We start from the raw sequence: 26,768 nt of genomic DNA, 5'->3' as shown, positions 1-26,768 counted from the left end.
CGCTGTTAGAACTGATTCATTACAGTGCACAGAGAACTGTGTTGATGCTTCATTTCCTTTCTTAACAGACCAGAGAGCCAAACATCTTTCATTAGTTTTCTAATATCTTGCAAGTCAATATCCAGATTTTTTTCCAGTCCCATGAAGAAAATGTAGGTGCTATATTTGACAGCTCTTCTGCACCATAAGGATATAGCACTTCCTTGTAGCTTTCTCCAGGGGTTATAAATAAATGCTCTCTCTCTTATTTTCTCATTAAAAGCTAATTTGTTTGCTATTGGATGTTAATTTCAGTATTCCCTTTGCCGAGAAAAAGATGTGCTTTTTTAATACAGTATTTTGTTGGCCATGTGATCCAAATTTTGTTGTGGATCTTGGTTCCTCCTCCCTTACAGAGCTTTGCTCAGTTAAGACAAAAGAATAACTACAGCTCACTCTTTTTTTCCTTTGCAATGGGAAGGGTGTATAAAAAAAACCGTATTTTTTTTACATTAGAGTAGTGCATCATGAAGCATCTCCAAGGACCAGCTTCCTTTTGCATCCTTCCTGCAACAGAGAAACATGCAGTCTCTGGCTGGTGGATGTTAAGCACAGGAAAACGTTCTGAGGAGGTTAAAATACCCAAAGGATGATCTGATAGTGCATCTACAGCTTGTGTTGTTAGACTTCACATCAAACCACGACTTATAATTAAAGCAGTAGAGTACAGGAGGTGCAGTATGAATGTAGCTCTAGAACCTTCCACCAGTGTAGGTGCCCAGCTTTCTTTTTAGAGTCATTCAGAAGGCAGCACTCTAGAAAATGCTATGAAAGTTGCAGTACTCTTATGTAGCAGCATGACTTAAAATAGACATTTACTTCTGTTGATCGGGCTCTTTTGAACAGAAGCTGTGGATGTGCAGAGTCATTAATGATTGTCTGATGTTCTGTGGATGTCTAGGATGACTGACCCTCCTCAGGGCTGCAGTTCTGCCCCTGTGTGAAGGTTGAGCACTGAGTGCTCCTGCTTGCTGAGAACTGTGGCGTTGCTGTGAGGGGCTGCACGCTCCATTCATGTGATGTCTGACGAGCTGCTTCGGGGTGATTAACCGTCTCAGAACAAAACCAGCAGCAGGAGTTAAGAATGAATTAATACTTTGAAAGCTTATGAGTAAAAAGCATTGATTAAAACTGCTCATTAAGGCAGTCCTCCCCGTGGTCTCTAAGTGATTATTAACCTACATGTGAAGAAACTGAAAGAAAATTATCGTTTCTCCCAGACCACGTGATGTGATGTGGCAGAAATCTGATTAGTAGCTTGGCCTGCCAGCTTCAGGCACTGTGCAAGCTCCATAGTGCTGCTAAAACCTTTCCTAGTCCTTTGACAAGCAAGCCACTATAACTGAGGGAGGTTGAGTATTTGTCATCAGAAGCTTTCGAGAGCAGCACATGTAGAATTGTGGTTCTTCCACTGGCAAAAATACGTCTTTTCAGTTGGTTGTAGGTGGATTTGCAGCCGTACAGACTTACTGCCACATTTACCCAGGAAGCCTGTTTGTCTTGGCTTTGTCCTATGCAGTTAACTGAGAATATATTATATCTGAAGCCCTACTGCTGTGTCTGATGGATGGCTTGGTATAGACCCCAGTGTGGTGTTGGAGTGTTTTGGTTTGTTTTTTTTCTTAAATTAAGCTAACAAAATTAGAGAAATTGTACTCTAATTGTGACCTCCCTTTGTTACTTCTTTCTCAGTACCTTTTGCATCGACCAGATATATTATTCACATGAGATTAAACATCACTTACGCCCCTCAAAGCTCCTGTTAGGATTTTGACAGGCCAAGGCTTTTGGTGCTAATTATTTCTCTTGAGGTGGCTTCTAATGGCAAAATATTTTGAAATCTTAAAATCCAAACAGAAAGCTGAAGGAAGACTTTGCTCTTATGCCTGTACTATATTTCAGATTGCCATATGCAATGGACACTGATCTCAGTTCGCAGGACAGGAAGGACCTGGACAAGTTCATCAAATTTTTTGCTCTGAAGGTAATTTTTTCTCCTGCACGTAAATTTTTCTTTTTTTCTTGTTTAAGGAAAAAGCCATAGGATCAGTTTGAGGTATATCACACTTCTGTCAATGCTGGGCTCCCATCAACGCACCTAATCATCCCACATTTAGGTGGTAACTTCTGTTGGGCTCTAAACTTCCTTTTCAGCCTATCTAAATTTTTATATTGCATTCAAAACCAGTAATACCAGAATGTTCTTTTGAAGTATGCTGATATATAACTGTAACATTTGGCCTGCCTTGGTACCTATATTTTACTTGGTTGGCCTTGCTAGATGATTGTAGGTAATCTGACAATGGTTTTTTAACATACTAGAAGTGTACAGATTCACTTCTGTTAGTGTCCAGGTTCAGTAGTGGTTATACATTTTGATTCAGTAGTACAGAAAACTGTACAACTCCTGATCAGAAAACTGAGTTAGTCATTTCATGTTATTACAAAGAAAGTTTAGCTTAACACCATTTTCTATCTGACATATGTTTACCTATTATATATAATAATTTGATTATACCTGAGAATTAGCATAGGAAACTGCTTTCCTGCATTCTGGTGATCCCTTTTATTTTTCACTTGGAATTTGTCTGTTAGCTTCTGAGCTGAGGGCTCTGCTGATCTCCTGAGCCCAATGTGAATCGTGTGTGTTCTGTTTCAGACGGTACAAGTCATTGTCCAGGCCCGACTTGGAGAGAAAATCTGTACCCGCTCGTCGTCCTCCCCAACAGGCTCCGACTGGGTAAAGCCACGTTTTGTAAAGCAGCTCCATAAACTCTCTTGTTCGTTGTTTATTTTCGGCATTGAGAACACAGTGCAGTTCTGACAGTGTTGTGCAGCCCATAATAGTTATTCGTATAATAGCTACTAGGTTTGATTATGGTGACTGGCCTTTAGTTTTCTTGTTGACATGCAGCATGTCACTGAGGGCTTTTGAAGGGCTGATTAGAGGAGAGATAAACGATACCTCTCAGCAACTCCTGCCAGCTCACTAATGCACTTTGCCAAGATTTGCTGGAGATGGGGTGATGAGTTCCTTTCTGTCACAAGTTTGCAACTCTGCAATTCAAGACTGTAGAGTAATAGGCTTTATTAAAACTAGAGAGACTCAAGGCCCCACTCTGTGGGTGAACGTATGATGCAAGTGAAAGAGAGGAACACTATTTTTATGGCAGGATAAAGAAGAACATTTGAGTTAGCAGTCAATGAAATGTTTGCAAATATAAAAAAGCCTCAGCCAATCTCTATTTCATAAATATTTCAATGAACACAGACCCAGTACATTATATGTGGGCCGATGAATCTGTTGCAGTGTACTATTAGGCCGTTTTTCAAAGAAATGCAAAAATTGAACCTTCTCTTTCATTCTGCAGTTCAATTTGGCCATCAAAGATATACCAGAGGTTACTCATGAAGCAAAGAAAGCCTTGGCAGGACAGCTACCTGCTGTTGGACGGTCTATGTGCGTGGAGATTTCTCTTAAAACCTCAGAGGTGAGGACATAGTTAAAACAGGTGCTGATTTTTTATTGTTATTACTTTTTACTTTAATCCCAGCTCACTTTGCAAAGTTCTTACCCTTTAGCTCAAGAAAATGTGAAAGTATCTTCAAATATGAAGTTAGGCAATGTGCTAATGAAATGTATTGATTGCCAGAAACAATTCACTGCCAATCTTGGGGCCAAACACATAGATGATGAAACAGCAAAACTTAATTTCTTAAACCATGAGATGCTTGAGGAAGATACTCCCTCAGGTGATCAAGTTTTGTAGTGAGATGCAACACATTTTTTTCTATGGTTGCACTGTAAGAAAGAGGGAAACAGGAGAAATATATTTACTGAAAAGAGTGGTTAGAGCTGATTGTTAATGAGATGTTTGTTAATGAAAAGATTTGTGTACTGAAATGAGTCTTTGTTTGCCATCTTTCTCTGGTCCAGGGGGATTCCATGGAGCTAGAAATTTGGTGTCTAGAAATGAATGAGAAGTAAGTGCATTCTTCACACCACCTTTTTGTTTGCTATTTGTTTGTTTTGGCTGATGAAGCTGAACAGTACTCACTCCATGTTGATGAGTAAGCACATAATTGGCTGTGTGGCTTGTAACACTTCATATGGGTTTTCTCTTTATCTAGTGCAGCTGTTAAACTGTTTAATATTAGTGTCAAGAAATGAAAATAATAAATATATTCCTTCTTAATTCTTTCATTGCAATTAGTATACTCCCCACCCCCCCAGACAGAAGAGCTCATCTGCTCAGTAACTCTAAAAGTGTTAAATACTGTGAAGATGTTACTGCCAAGTACAGAGCTGCATGGCATTTTTCAGCAAGTACATCTACAACAGGTGACTAAACTGAAGCAGGGCTCTCAGCAGAACACTGGGATCTTATTTTGGCAATAAAACTGACATAAAACAATTCACCCAGACTCATTTTGATTAAAAATTTACTTTCTTAGTAGGAACAGATGACTAACTTTCTCATTTGCATTCTGTAGGTGTGACAAAGAAATCAAAGTCTCATACACGGTATACAATAGACTGTCTCTACTACTGAAGTCTTTGCTTGCTATAACCAGGGTAACTCCAGCCTACAGACTCTCAAGAAAGCAAGGCCATGAATATGTGATATTGTACAGGTAAAGTGGAATGTGAAATTCCACATCCAGAATAGAATAAGCAGCAACTCTAGAACTGCATAGGGCAGCTGTAAATATGGTAAAAAGAAATTAGCGACAATAAATTCAAATGATTTGGATCTGTCTACTACTGAAAGGTGATGGAGAACTTTGGACTGTGCATTTATTACCTTATAACCTCATTCTGAGCTGTTGAATTCTTAAAGAAATATTCTTTGTTAGACTTGGCTACCTTTTTCTCTCTCTTTTTATGTGGCGTGTCTTCCTCTGAAATAGCTAGAAGGTCGATGTGGCCATCCTAGCCACTATGTATGGTTTTTTTTTCCCAAAAAGGAAACGTGCTTCCAACTGTTCACTCATAAAATTAAATAGGGAACGTGAATATGTACAGCATTATGTCCCCACTGGACCTAATAGCTTTTCTTTTCTTCTTTTCCTGCAGGATATATTTTGGCGAAGTGCAACTGAGCGGCTTGGGAGAAGGTATGGTTAGGCAATACACAGAAACTAGAGCAGAACTATTTTCTGTACCGGTGAGCTATTTGTTACTATTTCTGAGTGCCACAAACAGGAGAAAACCTGAGGTTTACACAATATTTGTATGTGGCTCAGTGAAGAGTCGTGTCGTAAAGTGACAGATGTAATGTGGTGCTTTGGCACAATCTAGAGTGATTTGCCAGTTTGACCCAGAACTGGAATAAGAATATGGAGGTAATATTAAAGGAGCAGGACCAGTAGAGGAGACAGTGATCTGCTCCGGCTCAAGAAGTGCTTCAGAATAGTATTTCAAACCAGGATAAGAAGTAACATCAGGTGTTTGTAGATAAAGTATCCCACCAAGACAACCTAGTGCTACTTTGTTACAGATTCTGTGTGCATATTTGGAGTTCAGATTGCAAGGGATAATGGAAGCGCTATAGAAATAAGATCACAGGATGAAACAGTAATGAAAATAAATAATCAGGTTCTATGTACTCAGTAGAACTGATAATCATTTTTTAACTTTATAGGTTTTCAAACAGTTCGTGTTGGGACAGTGGGTACCCCAGTGGGCACCATCACTTTATCTTGTGCCTACAGAATCAACCTTGCTTTTATGTCAACCAGGTGAGAAAATGAGATAATGCCAGAAACTTTCACAGTAATGTACTATTAAACCCTTCACACTGTGAGCCCCTATATCTTTCCCTTCTGCTTATCCTTTCTTGCTGAAATTCTCCTTATTGGAGAATATTCTCTAATGCTTAAGTCTTGCAGCAGATGGAGTATTTGGGTTGCCCTGAGTCAGATGCTGGAACTCCAAATCGCTGATGCATGCTTGGAGTTGCAGAGCTGCATTGTAAAGATACTCTGGTCCCATTAGCAGACACTAGGGCTCTCTGAGGATACCATGAACTGGGATATACTAAAGAGTAAAAGCAACCTTACAATAATGCCATTGCTTGTTGCCTTGCAGGCAGTTTGAGAGGACCCCTCCTATCATGGGGATTATCATTGATCACTTTGTGGACCGCCCCTATCCCAGTTCTTCGCCCATGCATCCCTGCAATTACAGGTGAGGAAATGCTGAGAGAAGTCATGGGCCACGGTGAAGGCATCGTTATTCCCAAACACAGAACCTTTTCCACTGACTGCATGGGAAGGGAGACTGGAGGATTAGGGTCTATCATGCTGATTTAGTCAAGCATATAAGAAAAGGCAACATTTCTCTTCGTGTCTAGAGTAGTGAGTGCAGCAAGCTCTGGGATATTGCCAAATTCTTTATGGCAGCATTTGGACACAGAAGAGGTTAAATCTTGACTGTCTCTGTGAATTTAAAAGGGTAGCACTTAATCTTGCTGCTGAACTACCCAGAGGCATGCAGTTCCAGACGTATCCAATGGGGAAAGATTAAAGGTGAATTTCTCTTTGTAGATGCGAGGTTTGTCATCTCCGAAGTTCATGTGAGGGCACTCAAACTGGGACCAGTGGTATTGTTTGACAATGGTTCTGTAAGCACCAAAGATGGTAGCATTGGCTGGTGTAAGAAAATCTGTCTTTGGTATAATAAATAAAACAAATAAAAATCATAGAAGGAAGTTTCTATCTGGGGGTAGAAGAGAAGCCCTTAGGATAGTCCCGGGCAAAATAACATTTCCGTGCCCTCTTTTCCTCAGCTCTGCCAAGTAGATTATGAGAGCTCTTCAAAATTCTCCTTTCAGCTCCACTCAAATACTCTCAGCCTCCTCGCAGCATTTGTCCCAGCGTGTTTTGCTGTTTGTTTGTTGTGTGAAATATTTCCAGTTTCGATGTTTTTGTTTTCTTGCTACTTTAGAGCTGGTGAGGACAATGGTGCAGTATACCCCTCAGTAGAAGATTCCCAAGAAGTGTGTACTACATCATTCTCCACCTCTCCTCCATCTCAGGTAGGAGAAAACAAGCTCTTTTTATTCCTAGGTAGAACCATCACTGATAGTGTAGTGTGTGTACTTCTACATCAACTACTGTGCAAACATGCAACCTCCTGACAGTAATTAAAATGCGTAGGCTTCTTATTCAGATGGTTGTACTCTGGGTAAAACTTCATTAGATACTGATTTCAACAAGATGGTGGAGGATTAGAAAAACTAAATTACTGAAAGAACAGAGATACACTGGAAGATGACAGCAGTGTGCTAGATACATGCATGTACTGATACTGCAAAAAGAGGAATTCAAGAGATCAATGTCAGGCAGCATAAGTAGAGGTAACAGGCTGACACTGAGAAAGAAATACTGAATTATCAGGAAAATGTTTATGGCATGGTCATATTTTCAGGCTGCAGAATGGAAAAGCAGGAAAAAGACAAAAGCCTTATTAGTTGGACCATCTAGAACTTGTTGGAGGAGCAGAAATATCAGCAAAGAAATGGGTCATTATATTGAGCTAGGGAATTAATTTAATTCTCTGTACTTCTACCTACCCATGCCATAGTTATTTAAGTTTCAGTTTTAAAATACACATAAAACAAATGCCTTGTGAACCTTGCAGAACAGCAACTTGGATTTCTCCCTTTCCTACTGTCCATATGTATCTGACTCCACAATGATGTACTTCAAAGGACTGGGCATTTGTTGTTCACCTACAGCTTTAAATATTCAGGAATGTTCTTTGCTGTTCAGTCAAGCAGATGGCTCTACTGCATTTTAAAGACAATCTAAAGACTCTGTAAATCTCTTCCTCTGAATGTAAAACACAGAAAGAAGTCTAATTGGAATGCCACTCCAAACTCAGAGAATATGCTGTGGGACTTTCTTCTGCTTCAGAGGAATTAGTATGCTTGGTTTAGTAGAACATGTTCTATTGAATGAATGAGCCAGAAACGAGCTTTTCTTAGGAAACATTTTTTCACCACCTGGCTTTTGAGTGACAGGGCATTAGGCAACATTGAACTGATCAGCAGGCACACACGGTAAGTCTGACAGAATAAAGATTTTCCTGTTCTGGGATTCAGGAGGTGTGTTTGTGACTCAGTTGTATTCTGCCTGTTCACAAAGCAGGTTAAATGCAGTAGGGTTCATGAGGAAATTTCCACTGTCTTGCTTGTGACAGTATTAAATAACGGTATGAATGTTTGTAAGTACAATGAAGCTGGCATTTCCCCAGGGAACGTGAAGTTTTACTGTCACCGAAGGGAAAAAGCTTTATGAAACCAGATGAACCTTGAGGATTCACATCAATCATGAGCCTACATTCTTGCTTTTTACATGGCTCATAGCTTCTGTTTGCTTATTTATAAACAACTGCCAGTCTTCTTTACAACAGTTAAAATCGGCTGTTTGACAGATTGGTTTCTTTCTCCATCTTTTTGCTTACAAATTAACGCTTAGGAGAACACAAGCAGCTGTGTGGTGTAGACAGCATATAGACAGCTCTACCTGCCTTCCAACTAGAAGTGAGACCTGGTCTGTGTGATAATTTCTCCCCATCAGCTTGTATAACATATCCATTGTGTGTTTTTGAAGTATCCCAAACGTGGAGTAAAATCTGGCCTCAGGTAGTACCCTGAAACGCAGCTTTCATAAAACCATGCTAGTAAGAGAGTAACTGGTACAAGGTATGTGACTGAACCAGAGTCGGGTTACCTTTTTGCATTAGCACTCTCTAAGACAGCATTTACTTTTGGTGTCAGTCCTGGTGAAGGAGCTCTCTCTTCCCATCAGTATATTTGAATCTCCCCTTAGTCTGGTCCCTCCTTAGTCTAAGGCTGCAGCACAGACATGCAGAAATACAATCTGCTGCCCTTCTAAATGCAGGAAGACTAGGAGCGTGTTCAGACAGGTGGAAAGTAAATAAATTCAGTGTTATTTCTACATTCCAAAAGTAAAACTGTTTTTACCTTTTTTTTTTTTGGTAACTACTTGGCCTTGTCATTGCTGATTGGCTGGTAACAGTTCTATTAGCTGTGGGACAGTATCTGGCTGTTACTTTCTGTCAGCAGTCACTGGAGTCTTAAATATTACCTGTGTAGAATAGTTTCCTGAGACCAGAAAGCAGTCAGTTCTTTATAAAATGAACATGTTTCTGGCAACATGGAAATATTCTGCTCTATGTATAGGCATGGCTGCTGCAGCCAAACATTCTTCACTAGCATTCAGTTCATCCAACTCTTTATAGTTCTTCTCTGAAGCCCTTTTCTCTCTTTCTCTCTCCCCTTCTCTCATTCTTTCTTTTCTTTGTTTCCTCTGTGCGTCTGTGTTTGTGCACAGTGTGTTTTTACTGTCACAAAGGCACATTTTCAGACTCCTCTTCCTGTGGTGACGGACACCTTGAAGGTCCCAGTGATGGGGCTGGCCTTTTCACATCAAGTGAGTTTCCAATAGGATGTGTTATACGTGGCCAGAAAGTAGTGGCATGACTGAACAAATACAGGAAAGTACACATTTGACAAAGCAGAATGTTTGTTGTGCATGGGAAAGGCTGGTCAGCCCAAAATGGGGCAGGTATGTTATTTGAAAATGTAACAGTTTGCAAAACCAGTGTGCTCTAGATATAAAATCCACCTGCAGTCTTTGTGCTGAACAGCAGATCTGCATAAAGCAGCCTGTAAAACTCAGAAGATACAGGAGAAAGAGGAACTTTGAGCAGGGTTTTAAAAGGACTTCACTGGAGTGAGTTTAAACAAGAAAAAAAGGCACAGCATAATTTTCAGGCTGGTCAGGTCGAGAAGGAGCTAGCATTTCCCACCTCTGAGGTAGGAACCGTCCCTACAGCAATAACACTGAGGATGCAGTGAAGAGCACACCCTGTTGCTGGCTGAGAAGGGCTGTATGTAGTCTGACAGGGAGAGCAAAGGGACAGAGGAAACAAAAGTCATAAAGGCAAATTGATTTTCTACCCTTAAAGAAGAAATATCTAACTTAATAGAAATACAAATAAATTTTGGCCCCACTGATGCTGGAGGCCCTCCCAACTTCAGTGAATGTTATCTACTTTCATTAGGAGCCACATCTACTTGGGTGTTTCTCTTGTGTGGATTTCAGTGAGGCTCAGCTGCTTAAATGCCTTTGCAGCTGAAGGTCTCCCAAAGATAGGACAAACATCCTTGAATAAACAACAGCAGCTGCAAGGATTAATTGTTAGTCAAAGACACAGGAGGCAAGGGCACAACACTGAGTGTTTTCTCTTAACAGTCAGTAGCCCTAGAACTTGCACAGTCATTAATTAGAACTTTTCCTGGACTACTGGATTACAACAGAGATGCTGTTAATTTAAAGGAGAAAAAATAAATTCACTTCCACCTGTCTTTCAGGTTTCAAGTAATACCTTATAAAGACCTGAGTTTACTCTTCTTTGTTTGCACCTTACAAGTCTGTCTAAAGTCATGGTCCTCACATTTTTGCAAGTGTCTCACAAGAATGGACAGAGAAGTACCTTATAGGAAAGAACATTTAGGTACCACTATAGTATCTGAGCAACACTCCCTAGAATTCCTTAAGGAATTCCTACAGGAAGATGAGTGTAAAATCTCCAAAGCAACATGAGTTCTTCAAAAGGAGTCAAGTTGTCTGGACATTTCTACAACAAAAATAATAATATTGTACCTGCTTTTCTTTAAAAAGAAATAGCTCTGTTCATCTTAATAAGCCTCATGTGAATAAAAGTGCTGCTCACCATTCAGTTTCCTGCAAATTTCATCAGTGTTGGCACTGCTAGGGTATCACATGCAGGCCCTGAGAAGTGTTCCTCTTGAGGCCAAGACAGTCAAAGCAGGAGAAAGTTATTTAATGTGGTTAGATTTCTACTTAGGGAAATCTAAGTGCATAAGGAACTTCTCCAGAGTTTCACTGCTTGCAACACTTCATTCCTAAAGCAATCTCAGAAGGGTTAGCTTCCCAGTTCTCTCTTCATCTAGCACATTTATGGGGCATTGTATTCTTTGGCAGAAGCTAACTGGTATAAAACACTGAAATGTTAGCTTCATAAGTATGCAAAACAAGCCTGTTGAGCAGAGCTTCCCTGTGACTGGATGTCAGAGATCAGCCGTACCTCTCACAGCCTCCTGTATGTGTAGGAAACCAGTCATGACAAAGCCCAAATTTAGTTCCCTACAATATTAACTTTATAAAACAATAACTTTCATGAGGGACTAATGAAAACCTAGCATTCTTCTGCCAGCCTGAAACACTGTGCTCTGCCTCTGACTTCTCCTGTTCCTTCTTCAGTGACTGATGATTATTCAGACTGTGGGACATTCCCCTTCCCTTCCTCTCCTCTCCCCTTGCCCTTTTTTTTTTTCCTTCCTCTTCTTTCTTAGCTTTCCAGCTCTCGTCTTCCCTATCAGCCTGCTGCCCTGGGAGTTGGATCAGCTGACATGGGGTATCCTGTACTCTTTGCTGGTGGCTTGAATGCTGCACACCCTCACCAGGTACTTGTAGAGGGTAGAAGAACAAGCGTAGCTGGTATTGCAACCCTCTTGTGTCACCTCTTAAGGGCTCACTTAAGGGAGGCCTTGAAACTAGTGCATGCATTAGTATCTTCTGTCAGGAACAAAAAGAATCTAGGCTAAGAATAAGGAAAGCACAAGTTGCACAGAAGCTAAGAATTGGCTCCTCAGCATCTTTGACTGTGCTGGGGTAGGGTAGGGGTCATGTAGAGAAATGGCTAAAAGATGTCAAACCTGTTTGTAAAACCAAATCCAACCTATTTGCCTGCACTGATGTGCCACTGATTTCAAGCCCTGGCTGTGTTACAGAGCTGCTGCCATTGTAGCTCTCCGAGCACAGCTCTGTAACCTAGATGCAGGACATGCTGACAGACCACACTGGTGTATTTTTTTTGATAAATGGATGCAAATAAGTTCTGTTCTGTTGCATAGGACAGTTCTTCTGTGTAGGAAAAGCCTGAAATGGAGAGGAGTAGGAAGGGAACAAGAAAGAGCTTGTACTCAGATGGTCACCTGCTTAATATCACCTGCTGCCTTGTGGGTGTGAGAGCCCAGTCATATGCCAGAAACCATGACTTAGTTCCCGTGACTTGGGAATCTGCTCTGTACTGCACTGTGTTGCCGACCTACTTTGGAGGTGTCTAACTTAATCATTCCTTTCCATCTCAGTTGATCTGTCCAGGCAAAGAGGGGGGAGTTCCCCCAGTTCCTAGCCAGCCAGCACATGGCACTCAAGCTGACCAAGAGAGGACATGCACCCCACTAGATGGAGTGCACTACTCAGCAGCGACTCCTTCTAGTAGGTAGGTTGGTTTTCGATGACCCTCCACTAGTGCTAACACATTTGGAATCATGTTAAGATAAAAGTGTTTTCCCCTTTTTAGCTATTGGTTTTAGCATAACTGTTGTTTTTCCTCCCCCTGAAACAGCAGTTTTATCTGACTGGGGCTTTCCTAGCACTTTTCTGGGTATATGGTAATAGTCCTCTTACCAGAAGACTCAGCCTTTTTCTTCGGTTATTTTGAAGTTCCATATGCCTGTGATAGGAAAGCAAACAGGCCAGAGAAATAACTAAGAGCCATTTAGTGAACTAATAATCCTAGCTCTGGCTGTTGTGATGCATTAGACTGCTTCCTCTGTAGTCAGAGTGAATGATAGTATTCTGCTCCTTGACCTCGCCTCCTGAAGATCCTTGTGGTGATTGTATTACTGAAAAAATAATGGTGATGAACAGGAACAGCTCTGAACATACACATTCTGGAGTTAAGTCCCCCTCCAAAAAAAAAAGAAAAGGCTATTTCAGTCAGCAGCACCTTTTTGTTCAACTAAGTAGTTTTGTTCCAGATTTAAGCAAAAATCTGATTCCACAAACATCCCACTCCCCTTTTCTGCTTATGACTGAGGAGAAAGGTGTGGTACAAAGAAAATGATTTCTGTTTTTCTCCTTTTTAATATTGGGAGTAAATCCAGAAAAATGAAGGAGCCTTTAAGAGCATACTGTTTGCTTGTATTGGTTATGCAGCGAGTCACTAGTTTGTCTTCCTTTCCCAGCGAGGACACAGAAACAGTATCAAACAGCAGTGAAGGGAAGTGTGGCTCCCCACATGACCTTTTGGAGACCATCTTTATCCGGAAGGTGGGAGCTTTTGTCAACAAACCTATTAACCAGGTAACTAGCAGACAGCTTTCTCACAACCATATGCTGCCTCTCCTGCCTGTTCATACAAAGAGGAAACAAAGCACCCTGATGCCAGGGCAGTCCAGGAGACTGAGGGTGCATATTTCTGCCTGCAGCATTTGCCTGCGGTTTTGTCAGAGGCATACTTTTCATAAAATCCTTTTGGGATGTGACAGCTGCTGAATTTGTCCCACTTTGCCAACACCCAGTCTGGGTACGGAAGACTTCATACTCCCCAATGATCCCACAAAGCTGGCAGCAAGCCTCCTTTCCTTGAAAGGATGTGCAGTAGGCCAGTTCATCGCAAGTAAGCAAGCATTAAGGAAACTCAGATAGGGCAGCTTAGAGATAAGTCCAGTTGCTACAGCTGCTTTAACTATGTTTTTAAGCCCTCTCCTAGGCCCTTTGGATGGGCAAAGGGTGTTCGTTTGATTGTGTAGCAGTGTGTTAACTCTTGCCTGTCTCGTATAAGGTGTTGTATATGGAGTGTGTGTCTGTATGCGATCAACTGAGTACAACCTATTTCATATTTTTTTAAATGAGGTTGTCAGCATCCTGCCAAACTGATGATGTGATCTTGGGCAATTTTTAGTAAACCTGACAGAGACTTTCAGTAGCCTTTGCTGTGCTGGGTAAGCAGAGTCTCTTAGTGAAATTTTGTTTGCTGAATCTCCTCAGGTGACCATGGCCAACTTAGACATTCCTTTTGCTATGTTTGCTCCCAAGAATGTTGAGCTGGAAGATAACGACCCCATGGTAAGCCCCTTCCCAAGGAATAATCTGTGCCTTCTCAGCATCCCTCATGCAGTATCCATGCTATTCCCTTTCTTGAGTACACTTTAGTGTTTATTTTGAGGAAAGAACTAGCTGCTTGAAACCCAGGAACTGGGGTTCCTGTGTTGAGCCTTGGGCTCTACTGGTATGCAAACAACACGTGTGTGCTACTGCAGCATGTGCTCATCATCCAGCCTCCTAACTGCCCACACAGCATAAAAACATGCAGACAAATGAGTTCATAAATAACATCACTACTCACCATCTTCAATTTCTTGGGCAGGTCAATCCTCCTGATTCCCCAGAAACTGAATCTCCTCTACAAGGCAGCTTACACTCAGAGGGCTCCAGTGGCAGCAGCGCAGGGAACACCCACGATGACTTTGTTATGATTGATTTTGTAAGTGCCCTGATCAGCATTCTCACATAACCCCTACATCTTGGGTGGGCTTTGGGTACTGGCACAATAGCGAATGACATAAAAGTTGTTTTCATGGGAGGGAAAAGGCCCATGATTCAGACTTCCAGCAATCTCCAAACCACAGAGGGCACTGATACCAGCAGCTACCAATTAAGTAATCCAGTTCCTACCAACACCTGGGCTATTTGTGCTCTCTAATGCTTAAAGGAACCAGATTCCACAAAAATGCTCCTTTCTAAGTGTTTAGGCAACCACAAATCTTGGCCTCGCTTGGCCAAGCTTTAGCTGGAGCTGTTCAGTTATTTAATCTGCACTATTACAACAACAGTTGTAATACCAAGATATTTACTTGTAGGAAGTAGTGACTTTATCTGAGATTACGACAAAAGGGAAGCAAATGTCTCTGAATGAGAACTGACGGTGGTGTTTCTGATTCTAGAAACCAGCATTTTCAAAAGATGACATTCTTCCAATGGACCTGGGGACATTTTACCGTGAGTTTCAGAACCCCCCTCAACTCAGCAGCCTCTCCATTGACATAGGAGCTCAGTCCATGGCAGAGGATTTGGTATGGAACCATACAACTTCTTTTCGTGGGAATCATACATTATAGTACTCTCTCTATTCCTAGTTTAAAAGAATCTGACTAAGGGGGGTCCCTCACTAATATGTTTCAGATAAATGCAGATTTGTTTATAGCACACTTGAGCCTCTGAAACTTTTTTGTTTATCTTCAAGCTGAAAGCTGCTACCAGGTGCTTGCTGTAGTTGTCATTCAAACTCCCAAAACTATTCCCTCAAAACTGATCCCGCTTCTGGTCTGTAAGGCTTAGTGACAAACGAGGCTTGATCCTGCATTCTGCACACAAGTAAAATCCTGGTGGATCTGCACAAGGCCAGGCCAGTGCACTTATTCTTCTGCAGAACACACGCTCTGGTCAGAGTGCCTTTCTCAGGGTCCCTTATTAGATCCTGTCAGAGGACTCTTGGTTTTGTGCATGTGGGAGGGGGAGCCCAGAGTGGTGGAGAGGGGTTGGGTTGCTTAGAAAAAGGAATTTTTGCCTTACAAGGATGCTTTAAATGCAGTCTCTATCTGTTGAGAATGAGTCCTGATCTGCATCTTTCTTTGCCCCTCCAGGACTCGTTACCAGAGAAGCTGGCAGTCCATGAGAAAAATGTCAAAGAGTTTGATGCCTTTGTAGAAACCTTGCAGTGAAGCGATTTTCCAGTTTTGCTGGAGCAGTTCTTCTCCTCGGAGCGTCCTGGAGAATGATGTCAACAAATATCTGTCACCCCTGCTCTGCCTTTGGTCTTGCTTTGACTATTTCCTTCCAAGTGAGCTTTCTTTGATTGCTCTTTCAACAGCAGGTACAGCTCGTCTGCTGGTTTTCCTCAGCTGCTCCACTGCATAGTTCTGGACTGCTCTTCCTGTTCGTGTTCAGTCTTGAATTTATGACCAGTAGGTACACAGGAAGTCAAACTCCAATGTATGAAATTCATTTTCTCTTCAGTCTGTTCTGTGTGGAGGGGCTTTGTGAAAAATTGCCATCTTCTTCCTCCAAAGATCCTATGGCGTGAGTTCCCTCAACACAGCTTCTTGCTAACAGACATTTTTTTCCTACAGTCTTTGATCCTGTTAGAGCATAGAAAGCTTTGGGTCGTTTCTAAGGTCTGTGAGTTCAGCAGATCAGCAGCTCTATGTCCAGGACATCCATTCCACAGAATGGGCCATTTTAGCCTGACTTCAGTGTGAGTGCCTGGAGCACAGGGAGAGACATCGGCTTTGGGACCTGTGTAATACAAGTTACCTTTGTTTTTCTGCTTCTAAGGAACTGAGTCTCTACACAGTCGTTGTGTGACACCTTCTGTAAAGACTCGCTGATAGGCAGGAGAGAAACTACAGAAGTGCTTTTCCACATTTCCTTTCTGAGTGTACTGACACTCAGCTATGTTGAGTTTACCAGTTTTGACTGTGTTGGCAAGCCTGCACGTAGCAGCTGTGATGCTGAATTCGTAGTCTCTGCTTTTGAAATGTAACTGTAAATACTAGGAATCCTATTTCTTTAGGGTTACGTAATTAGGAGTCTTAGTCTGAGATACTTTCCTCTAACCCACGCAAACTCTCCTGCTTTATGGTTAATAGATGATCTTAAGAATTGAGAAATATTTATTGCTTTTAAAGAAACCTATATTTAAAATATGTTGTTTTCATGTAGTTGTGCGGGTCATTCTGCCTGGATCACTGCAGACAGCATGTGTGCCACGGAACCCTGTCCAGTGAGTCCCCTTTTGCAGGAAAATATTCAAGATATTTATTTTATAAGACAGACTTGATTATTCTAATACTCTGTTTTGGGGACTATGTTTCCATTTCATCCAGTCACGGCCCACTGATAGAATGAAATGCACACGTCAATGTAGTGGAGTGGCAGGGACTTAAAAGCTGTGTTCTGATAGGTATGGATGAATTTGCAGTGTTCTTCAGCCGTTCAGAAGGCAGCTTCTTTAAAGAAGCACATTTTTGGGAGCCTATGGTACTTTTTAATCAGCTGGCTTTCGATGAGCTGAAATTTTATTTTTGTAATGAGCTGGCTATTAGCAGTGTGACTGGCTGGCAGCACTCTGTGGTTGATTAGGCTGTTGTATGTCTTTTGTCTGATATAAGGACAGGAAGAGAAACAGTGACACTAAGCAGAAACTTAGAGAAGGTTGGTCTTCTTGTGGTTCGTTTTCCTCCTCCCACGTATAACTAGAATGAGCAACTGCAAGGCCCCTTACTGTCCCATACACCTTTTTTTCCCCTTCCTACAAAAGTGTTGTTCCCTCTACACCGAGGAACCATCTTCACTTCCCTAGAGTGGTTAAGTAACCAGCCTTCAAGACAACGCGTCGTGGCAGCTTCTTCAACTGTGCTGCATCCTCAGCTGAAAGAGATGGTTAGCAGAAGACTGGGGAAGCTCAGCTCCTCTCTAGAACACTAATTCTGTACCCACTGGTAGAGCAAGGAACCAAGTTCAGAGTAGAGCTTATTGTAAGGTCAGAGCAATGCAGTGCTTGAACTTTACCAGTTTCTGGGTAAGAGGTGTGCTCCATGGGAGGACAGGTGAGCTCTAAAGCTCCAGTTATAGCCGTGTTGAAGAAGCACCCACCAGAACATAGCCAGATAACTCACCCAATCCAGCTTTTCTGAAGCCTCACACAGACACTGCTTACTACTTGCAAAACAAGATGCACAGATGTTTTTAAGAAGTTTCTAAATGGCTCACAGATTGATTTAAGTTACATGGGGTTTAATAAATACTTGTGTACACACAGCCAGAGCCACCTTGCTTTACAGGTGGAAGGGGTATCATAAGGGTGCAGAAACTCAAGGACTGAGTGTCACCTGCTCTCATCTCTGCTCACAGGTTGGTCTCTATTGCCCTGTAGGACATAGCAACCGCCCTTCTGTGAGCTGTCACCTTTTTCTTAGCTTACAGCCAGTGCATGGCTGTATGATCCGAGCTGCCAAGCAGCAGAGATGGGGTAACGTGCTGGTTTGCACTGTATTCAGGGAAGAAGGCTAGAATAGGTTGAACTTTATCTAGCCAGCGCACCTGCTGGCCTCTGGGCACACTGAAAAGCTGTAGATGGATTTGGCAGAAGGCATGCCCTTTTTGCTGATCCTGCCCAGAAGGTCCCCCGAGCCAAATACTTGTGCTCATGTGTTGCCACAGCTCCCGCATTTCGTAGAGCAGAACTTCAGAGTGGCAGTTCTTTTCTATGGAAGGCTGGAAATTAGTCTATGTAAGCTGCTGGTGTTGAGCTGGATGACCATAGCAATAAAGAGATTCTTTAGGGCTGAGTTATGTGCCTCTTTTCTGGATGTTCCTCAGCTTCAACACGTAGTTGCTTCATCTAGGCTCTGAGTTCTCTGACCACTGTGTAAATGCTCAGTTTCAGGAAAGATCTAGCTGCTGCTGTAGCCTACTACAGATTGTACTATGGGGGCTGCTTATTTTAGCAGATGTCTGCTCAAGTCTGTGCTAAGGACAGCATGTGTATAGCTGCTGCTTTACAGATATTTTGGGTGAAGGAAAAGGCTCCTAAATTGTATTGTTTTGGAAATAGTCTCCATTGTACTTCAAGTATTCAAAGAATTTCCAATAAAACTTTTATGTAAGCAATGGACAGCAACACTGCTCCGTTACGCGCTTTCCTCCACATCTGCTGCCAGGTTTGGGATGGTCCCAACCCCTCCGTCTTTGTCCTCCAGGAAACTGGATGGGCAGAGCTGCCTGCCTCTGCCAGGAGTAGCAGGTGCAGTGCACCACTGTGTTACCGTTAGAGTAGTCAGCCAGGCTGTGTATAGTGTTGCTTAAAGTTAACCCCAGATAATGTGATGCCATGTAAGGTGCTGACATCTTCCCTTCAAAGGAGAAACAATAAGATGGTAAAAATGGATGCATAAATACAGGCAGTGCTGATTCAAGCTGCAGCATAAAGGGTGTCTGGCTTTTATAAAGACAGAGGAAGATGCAGGAAAAAAAAGTGACAGTATAGTACAAGTTTCTATGAAGGGAAGTATTCCAGCTTGGAGAGCAAGGATAACTCAATCTTATCAGAAACCAGTATCCCATTGCAACCTTACAGCTACTGAGATGCATACATTATGTGTGTGTTTGTATGTGTATTTATCAGCATCACTTCATGCACTAAGGAAAGATGCTGCATGATGTGAGAAGCAGTAAGTGCCAGCAAACTCACACAAACCATCCTGGGGGATCTGGGCCTTACTGCAATGCCCACCAGAATCTTTGCTACCACCAAGGCTATGACCAGTCACATACTGTCCAAGAGTGAGCCTACATAGTAAAAAAAAAATAAAAAATCTCAATAGTGTCCCTGAAGCCACAGGGCAGCTGCACATGAAAGCACGCCAAGCAGAAAACACTATTTACACTGTGCTAAACGCTGTCTGTGCGGCTGCACGTAGTATGTACGTCCTGCTGGCACCATCAGGGACAGACCCGCTGCTCCCAGACTCCTCCAGAGCAGTGCAAAGCTTACTGCTGCACAGCCCCAGCAGTGAAGGGTCACTGACCAAAGTCCAGAGATGGGCATCTGAGAACTGATTACTGACATACTGCTGTACAGTCATCAAATAAACCACACTGACTCCACTACAGTGGGTCAGCACAGTCCCAGGGGTGGAAAATCAGGCTGAAGCCTGTGAAGTCACAGACTACCGGCAAAAGAACTATCCACATAAAAAGACCCCACAAAAATATTAAGTAACCCCCTCAACTGTAGATCTGAAGTACTGTGCAGTAAATGACAGCAGGTAAATTAGTAAATCAGACCCAAGGAGCATACACAAAGCACTGTGAACTGATGCCAGGAAATGATGCCAGCCTGTATATGGCTGACAGCTTCTCACAAGTCATGCTGAATAGTGCCAATGTGAGGAAGAGGAACTGGCAATACTGGAAAACTCAACAGCATGAGTTTTAAATAATACACACTATTAGAAATAACAACTGAAAAGCAGCACACTGTTGTAGAAACCCAAGTGTTAACATCAGAAGCAACATACCTGGACTACAAGGCATGCGGCCAGGGCTCCTGGTGGTGTGGTTTTAGCTCCGTGTTCTCTTTTTGTCCTCATATCCAGTATGTTTCCTCTGCACTATGCTGCACTAATCACTTTGTGGGTAAAAGTCCTTCTACTAACCAAAAAGCATCCTAATGTAACCAGGAATTACAGTTGTTTTCCAACAGGAAAAGCTGGTTAACCATATGTGGATCAAGGAGTGTAGTCCTAACCAAAGCCTACTGTACATCAAGGAGTTAGTGACCCACATAACAAATTGATGTGGCAGGCACAGGCCTGTGCTTCTCTGTGCATCACTTGGCCACTGGATAAGCAGAACCAGCCCATCCTAACAGGCAGCCAACAGTTGGCTCCTGCTTGGCCCATGGGGATGAGATAAGCGGTGCTGCTCCCCGGCTGACTCATCTGCTCATCAGGGCAAGGAGACAGTAATGTGGATGCCCAGCCCCGACCAGGCTACTGCCATCAGGAAAGAGCCAAACATGCAATACTTCACTCTTTTTCTAAATCTGTTTTCAGCCCGATGCTTCTGCAGACAGTACTTTGCAGAGTTACTCACAAAGCACGCATCTTATACTCACATTCTTCTCTGTGTGTTGTGGTTGGCAGCATAACAACCTAACTCTGTTTCTTGTAGTTGTGCCACAGCTGCTGCCACTGGACAGACACACCTGGATCTGGGATTACATTTCCATTTTTATTCAAATACAAAAAGTGCAAACTGTGAAATACAAGATCGGTGCCGATTAGAAGGAAATAAACAATGTGAACGAATACCACTGTGAAACCCCCAGCCCTGCACCTGATAAACATCAACAGAAAAGAAGGCAGGGAACACCAGCAACAAAAGCAATACCAAATATTTTGCACAGGGGCCCCTGTGTGTGAAACAGGAACCAAACTGGCCCTTAGATCTCTGTCAAATTAGCAGACGTTGCCACAAGGCATTCAGATAGCCCCAGCCCCTCTGCACCACCCACTGTACAACTCGGGTCAGAGAGCGACGAGGGGCCATGAAGACGGCGCTAGGCCTTAGCGGAGGGGAATGAGCTAGGTGCTAAAAAGCAGAGGGTTGGAGCGGAACCATTTTTCCACCTCCTCAAGGAGAAATGGCTTATTAACTTGAAAGACAAACCAGGGAGGAGACTCTCGGGCAGCTCTACAGAAAGGAGGAAAATGCCAAAGATCAGAAGCCTACCCAGACCCCATCTCCCAGGATCAGTGGGGCCCACACTCTGCCAGCCTGGCTCCTTATGCAGACGCTGCCCAAGTGCGCAGGCAATGGGAGCCCCAGGCCTCAGCAGATGCAGGTGTGCACAGCCACCCACTGGCAGAGGCTGCGAGCAGGCCCAGTTCCTTGCTCAAGTCACACAAGGGATATCTCAATAGAAGGCGTTCAGGAGAGCAAAAAGCAGAAGCAAAAGCAGCCCTGGTTACTGTGCCTGCTCCAGGGCCCCCAGCAGCTCCAGCACAAGGAGCAGCAAACAAAAGGGGATATTTACACTGGGTCCCTTCCAGGATTTGCAAGCACTTTCCCACCATAAGCAGCAGCAGCTTCCTGAACACCCTCCAGATCTGCTCCCTGCAGGCACTGAACTGGAGCAGGTTGTTATCCCTGCCTGCAGGAGATGCACCAGGCTCCATTTGGCTAAAAAAGGAAACGTTAGAGAATTCACTAAAAAAAGAGAGAAGGAGTAAAAAAAAAAAAAAAAAAAAAAAAAAAAAAAAAAAAGAAACAACACCTGCCGAACAAACTCCATACGGAACAGATAGAATCATAGAATCACTGAGGTTAAAAGACCTACAATATCATCCAGTCCAACCATCCACCTGTCACCAACAGTTCTCAGTAAACCGTGTTCCTCAACACAATGATTAAACATTCCTGGAACACCTCCAGGGTCGGTGATTCCACCACTTCCCAGGGCAGCCCATTCCAGTGCCTGACACTCTTTCAGAGAAGCAGTATTTCCAAATGTCCAGCCTGAATCTCCCCTGGCACAACTTGAGGCCGTTCCCTCTAGTCCTATCACTAGTTAGATGAGAAGAGAGGCCGACCCCCAGCTCACTACAACGTCCCTTCAGGAAGTTAAAGAGAGTAATGAGATCTCCTTTGAGCTTCCTCTTCTCCAGACTGAAGAATCCCAGCTCCCTCAGCCATTCCTCATAAGCCCTGTGCTCCAGGGCTTCGTTGCCCTTCTCCAGACACACTCCAGTTCCTTGATGTGTCTCTTGCAGTGAGGGGCCCAAAACTGAACACAGTACTCAAGATACAGCCTCACCAGAGCTGAATACAGAAGGAAATCACTTCCCTGCTCCTGCTGACAACACTATTTCTGATACAAGCCAAGATGCCACTGGCCTTCTTGACTACCTGGGCACAGTGCTGGCTCTTGTTCAGCCAAGATACTTGCAGCAATCTCTGCTCTCCCCCTGGAGCACAGCTAAGCTCCCAGCACTGCTCCTGGCTACTGGGCTGGGAATGGCACTTGCTCCGCCAGGGCCTCCCTGCCAAGGAATCTGCAGCTGCATGCAGGGTCCAGGCCTTGTGCCCCAGCACACAAGCACATCCCATCCCAATTTCCTGGCCTGGAGTTCATTTCTCCCTGGAGAAATTAGCTGGGTTTGCCTTTCCTCTAGGGAGATACAAGCACAGCCAGAATCAGCTGCACTGGTCTCTCCAAATGCTGAAGCTGAGGAGCAGGGCGTCTGCGTGAATGAAGAACTGGATGCTGAGCACTGAGCTCTTTCAGCCTTCCCCCTCCACACAGCCTGTCCAGGAAGCCTCAGCTCCTAAAGCAAACACTGCAGCAAGTGCATCTTTCCCCTCTGTCCATCACAGCAGATGACTACTGCACAGCAAATCAGTCCTGCTCACTTACTCCAACAGAGATCAAATGTGAATTAGGAGCCCGGTATCTTTACCTCCAAAAAACATTTACTTGGTTACTGCTGTGAATGGTTTAGGCCAAAACAGTAGGTATCTCTCAGCCAAAGAGGGTAGACTCCTACTCTCAAAGGAGGGAGAATAAGCAGTCTTGTAGCCTCCACAGGATAAAGTCCCCTCATATCTAGAAAGGATCTGGCCCAGCCCTGTCCTAGAACATCTCTCACTCCAACCTTAGCAATGCTCAGTTTCTTGCTCACTGTTTCCACCCACAAGCTGGCGTGCCTCCTCCAAGCCAGTTGCTAGACCTGCACTGCTCTGCCAGGCTTCCTGTGTTAACACCCATCCCTGTTCCACAGTGTAGCAGGAATAGCAACTTCCATCATCCCTGCAGCAGATGTCACTTATTTTGATTACAACTGGGGCAACAACTTCTGATCAGGCTAAAATGCTACAAAAAAGTAAATTCTATTTAGCATCCAGTAGCTTTTAATAAAATGAGTTCTGTTTGGTCCAAAACTTTTGTCCCTGCTGCCAAATACAGCACGAAGTAGGACTGGCCAAGGCATGCAGGGCACAAGAGATAAAGCTATAACACACCAGAAAAATAAGGCTAGAACTCCTCACGAACACCCCATCAGGCCCAGGCTAAGGAGAGGGATCTCTTCTAGCTCTAGGTGACCTACACACTACAACCCCAAACCAACAGTGAGGCACTGCTTTGGGAAGGCATCAGGCACATCCAGCCCTAAGCCTGCCTTGCAGACAATCCTATTTCTCCAGGCATGCCCAGAGCATACAGGATACACCGGATGAGGCTTCCATGAGAGGATGGAAGGCAAAGGAACTGAGGAAGAGAGAAGACGATGCCCCCCTGCAAGGAATAGCTGTTCCCTCACAGCTTTGGCACATGAGTGCTCAGCACCTGGCAGAAACTTGTAAACCAGGCCTGGTACACTCCAGAGTGAGGGTTAGCCCCAGTCCCTAGACCTTCCCCTAAGGCCACACTCACTGTTACATTGTGCTAGAGAAAGTTCTGCTCAAACTGAAGAGAAGAAACAACCAAGGCAGTCTGTGTCTGTCAGCACAGATGAACGTGCCTGAAGGAGTAGAAGAGGCTGTGTTGCTGTCAGAGGAAAAGGCAGCGACCTTCATAGTTTCAGCAGTCCTGTGCCACGAGGGCACTTTCTCCTTGCAATTCAGACTCCCATCTGTGAAAGGACCCCAGCCAGAACCCATGCACAGCCAGGTCTGACATGCACCTTCCAAACCAGGCTGGAAATACTGCTGAAGGGACAGAAACACCTGAGCTGGATAACTACAGGAGGAACCTCACCCCAGGAAAAGCTGAAGAATAGCTGAAGTTTGGGTGACCCCAGAGGGGCTTGAGCTAAATTGAGCTTCTGTGTGTTGCTGTCTGGCAGGTCTATACAGCCCATGTGCTGTGGAACCTATCCTTCGCTTGCCTGCCAAAAACTTGTGGCTAAAGTGGTGTTTGCAAGTGCAGGACAAGTACCTGAAGCACAAGGGCTGCTTGCTCCATTCAGTGTTTCAGATGCACCTGGGGAAAGGCAGAATGCACGTTCAGTGCAGAAAAATGGCACCTATAGAAAGAACATCTCTGCCACATACCAAGCAAGTCTTGCCCGAGCCCTGATAGCCCAGCTGAAACAAGGGGAGTGAGATGGGGTTGTTGGGAGTTTAAACAAACAAAAAAAGAGATCTTTGCTGAGGAAGGGAAGGGACAGGAGGCAGAAAAACCGTATGTGAGGAAAGGAGGAAAGAATGGCTGGTCATCTTATAGGGCAATAGGCTGGTGATGAGCCCTGGAGAAGCTGCACAGACTGGCAGGTGGGGCAGTACTCCACACAGTTGCTGGGAGACCAGCTCCCATCCCCATCTGGAGCAGCAGGTCTCCAGCTTGCTTACACTTTCACCACCATCTCCACAGCCCTCATTCTGCTCATCACCCAGGAGATAACAGTCCCTTTGTACTGGAGACAGCTTGGTCACAGCCCCAAGACAAGGTGGGAAAGGTGGGAAGGTGGGCACAGTGTGCTGGTGTGGGCTGGCCGGGAATCAGGCCTCCACATCCTCAAAGAGCTCCTTCTGGTGATCCAGCAGGAACTTGGTAAAGGTATTGATCGGATTGATGGCTTTTAGGGTGATGGCTACATCCTTGGCCCACAGCAGATTTGGGCCAAACACAACTGCCAGGTTGGTGTTTGTCATCTTGTTTCTGTCACTGTGAGCAGATACCTATGGGGGAAGGAAAGAGAACATTGTGAAATCACAGAATTACAGGGGTTGGAAGGGACCAAGAGACCACCGAGTCCAAGCCCCCTAAGCAGGCAGTCTACAATAGGTCACACAGATAGGCATCCAAACAGGTCTCGAATGTCTCCATAGATGGAGACTCCACAACCTCTCTGGGCAACCTATTCCAGTAATCCCTCACGCTTGCTGAAAAGAAGTTCTTCCACATGTTAGTATAGAATTTCCCATGTTCAAGTTTTAGGCCATTACTCCTTGTCCTATTTCTACACACCACTGAGAAGGCCACATCCATTTGCCCCTCACCCCCCTTTAGACATGCTGCAGAACAACACAAGAGCTGCCCTCTTCCCTCCCCAAAGCTAGAGCTGACAGACTTTCCAGAGAGATGGAAGGAGGGTGGCAGACGAGCTCAAGACTCACTGCCAGAAGATGGCTAGGGGAAGAACACACTACTTGCAGCATCCAGGAATCAAGAAGCAACATTTTGCCACTTCTCACATCCCCCCACAGCTCAGCAACCAGGTCACAATGTAATAAGACTAAGAGCACTGTCAACCAATATCTCTACAGATCATCACTAACTAAAATGATCTTTCCTCTTGCTAGAATAATCTTGCGGCAGCTTCCCTAGCAGCAGAAAGCAGGGCGGATCTGTGACCATTTTTCTAGTCCAATCTTTTGCTCAGGTATTTTGCACCTCCACACTTTCAGCCCCCCTGATACAGACACATTGGCTTAACGCCTGCCTGCACCTCCCAGTCGTGAGACTCCATATAGAGGAACATAAGGTAAAGACAGGCAATTTGTTAGCTTAAGACTCATTTCTTCTCAAAGGAAAAGAGGGAGCAGGCAGTCGAGAAGCTGATGCAAGGCACTGGCAACTGAACTAAAAGACAAATTCCAAGCCTTGGAGCAGCTCACCTGCACCAGAAAGGCTGTCAGGAAACGGAGCACATGGTAGTTTTCTTCTGGCAGATTTTGGAGTGTTTTGCGAACGACATCCACACGATTCACTTCTTCCACACCTAAAAAGCAACAGAGATGGGGCAAGTAAGTCTGTAAGAAATTCTCATCTGCCCATGGAAATGAAGATGAATACCTCAGCACACACCCAGCAAAAGCCCCGTTTGCAATCATAGGGTATCCCATGCAGGACTGTCCCTTCCACAGCCGAGGGCGGTGTGGAAGATATCTTTGCCCTTGGCCACTGCAACATTCAGGGAAGAGCACACTCTTGTTACAACTCACTCTGGAAGCTGACAACATGGCTGTAGAGGCCAAAAGTGAGGAGGGGCTCAGGCAGCTCTCTCAAGAAGGTCTTGAGAATCACAGCAGGGAGATGGACATCTTCATACTGCTGGAAATCTACCGGCACACCTGAGAAAGTAATGCAGAGACTCAACTCTCACTGGCCAAAGTAGGATCTCCTCCAGACACAGAATGTGATATGAAGGTTGGAGTTCGGAACCAGGGAAGCCATAATTTAAAGAACATCGAGAGGGGACTGAAACAGTGCATCTTCTAACGGAGTGGAAAAATGTGTCCCAAAAGCATACACA

The 26,768-nt window shown here is 44.0% G+C and overlaps 2 protein-coding genes across 11 annotated transcripts in view; one reads left to right on the top strand and one right to left on the bottom strand.

The window, feature by feature from the left end:
* Window positions 1–21,784, top strand: part of ATG13 (autophagy related 13) — a 25,655-nt gene extending 3,871 nt beyond the window's left edge. For 2 of the 8 annotated variants that reach the window (XM_085224718.1, XM_085224719.1), the window contains exons 2-18: window positions 1,942–2,023; window positions 2,699–2,779; window positions 3,411–3,530; window positions 3,977–4,023; window positions 4,534–4,674; window positions 5,117–5,157; window positions 5,685–5,781; window positions 6,131–6,229; window positions 6,989–7,079; window positions 9,403–9,501; window positions 11,451–11,561; window positions 12,249–12,382; window positions 13,131–13,248; window positions 13,936–14,013; window positions 14,315–14,431; window positions 14,892–15,020; window positions 15,591–21,784. In XM_085224718.1, the coding sequence (XP_085080844.1) occupies window positions 1,955–2,023; window positions 2,699–2,779; window positions 3,411–3,530; window positions 3,977–4,023; window positions 4,534–4,674; window positions 5,117–5,157; window positions 5,685–5,781; window positions 6,131–6,229; window positions 6,989–7,079; window positions 9,403–9,501; window positions 11,451–11,561; window positions 12,249–12,382; window positions 13,131–13,248; window positions 13,936–14,013; window positions 14,315–14,431; window positions 14,892–15,020; window positions 15,591–15,668 (1,650 nt within the window). In that variant the 5' untranslated portion in view covers window positions 1,942–1,954 and the 3' untranslated portion in view covers window positions 15,669–21,784. Of the gene's footprint in view, window positions 1–1,941; window positions 2,024–2,698; window positions 2,780–3,410; window positions 3,531–3,976; window positions 4,024–4,533; window positions 4,675–5,116; window positions 5,158–5,684; window positions 5,782–6,130; window positions 6,230–6,988; window positions 7,080–9,402; window positions 9,502–11,450; window positions 11,562–12,248; window positions 12,383–13,130; window positions 13,249–13,935; window positions 14,014–14,314; window positions 14,432–14,891; window positions 15,021–15,590 lie in introns of those variants that run through there. The other 6 variants (XM_085224722.1, XM_085224721.1, XM_085224720.1 and 3 more) reach the window with 6 other exon arrangements.
* ARHGAP1 (Rho GTPase activating protein 1) overlaps window positions 20,729–26,768 on the bottom strand; it is a 25,269-nt gene continuing 19,229 nt past the window's right edge. For all 3 annotated transcript variants that reach the window (XM_085224724.1, XM_085224726.1, XM_085224725.1), the window contains exons 11-13: window positions 26,458–26,586; window positions 26,131–26,234; window positions 20,729–25,191 (exon numbers count right to left, since the gene is read on the bottom strand). In XM_085224724.1, coding sequence (XP_085080850.1) covers window positions 25,012–25,191; window positions 26,131–26,234; window positions 26,458–26,586 — 413 coding nt within the window. In that variant the 3' untranslated portion in view covers window positions 20,729–25,011. The remainder of the gene's footprint in view (window positions 25,192–26,130; window positions 26,235–26,457; window positions 26,587–26,768) is intronic.

The sequence above is a fragment of the Meleagris gallopavo genome, chromosome 5 (genome assembly GCF_905368555.1).
Source record: "Meleagris gallopavo chromosome 5, MGAL_WU_HG_1.1, whole genome shotgun sequence".
NCBI lineage: Eukaryota > Metazoa > Chordata > Aves > Galliformes > Phasianidae > Meleagris > Meleagris gallopavo.
This window is presented reverse-complemented; position numbering and strand designations above follow the sequence as displayed.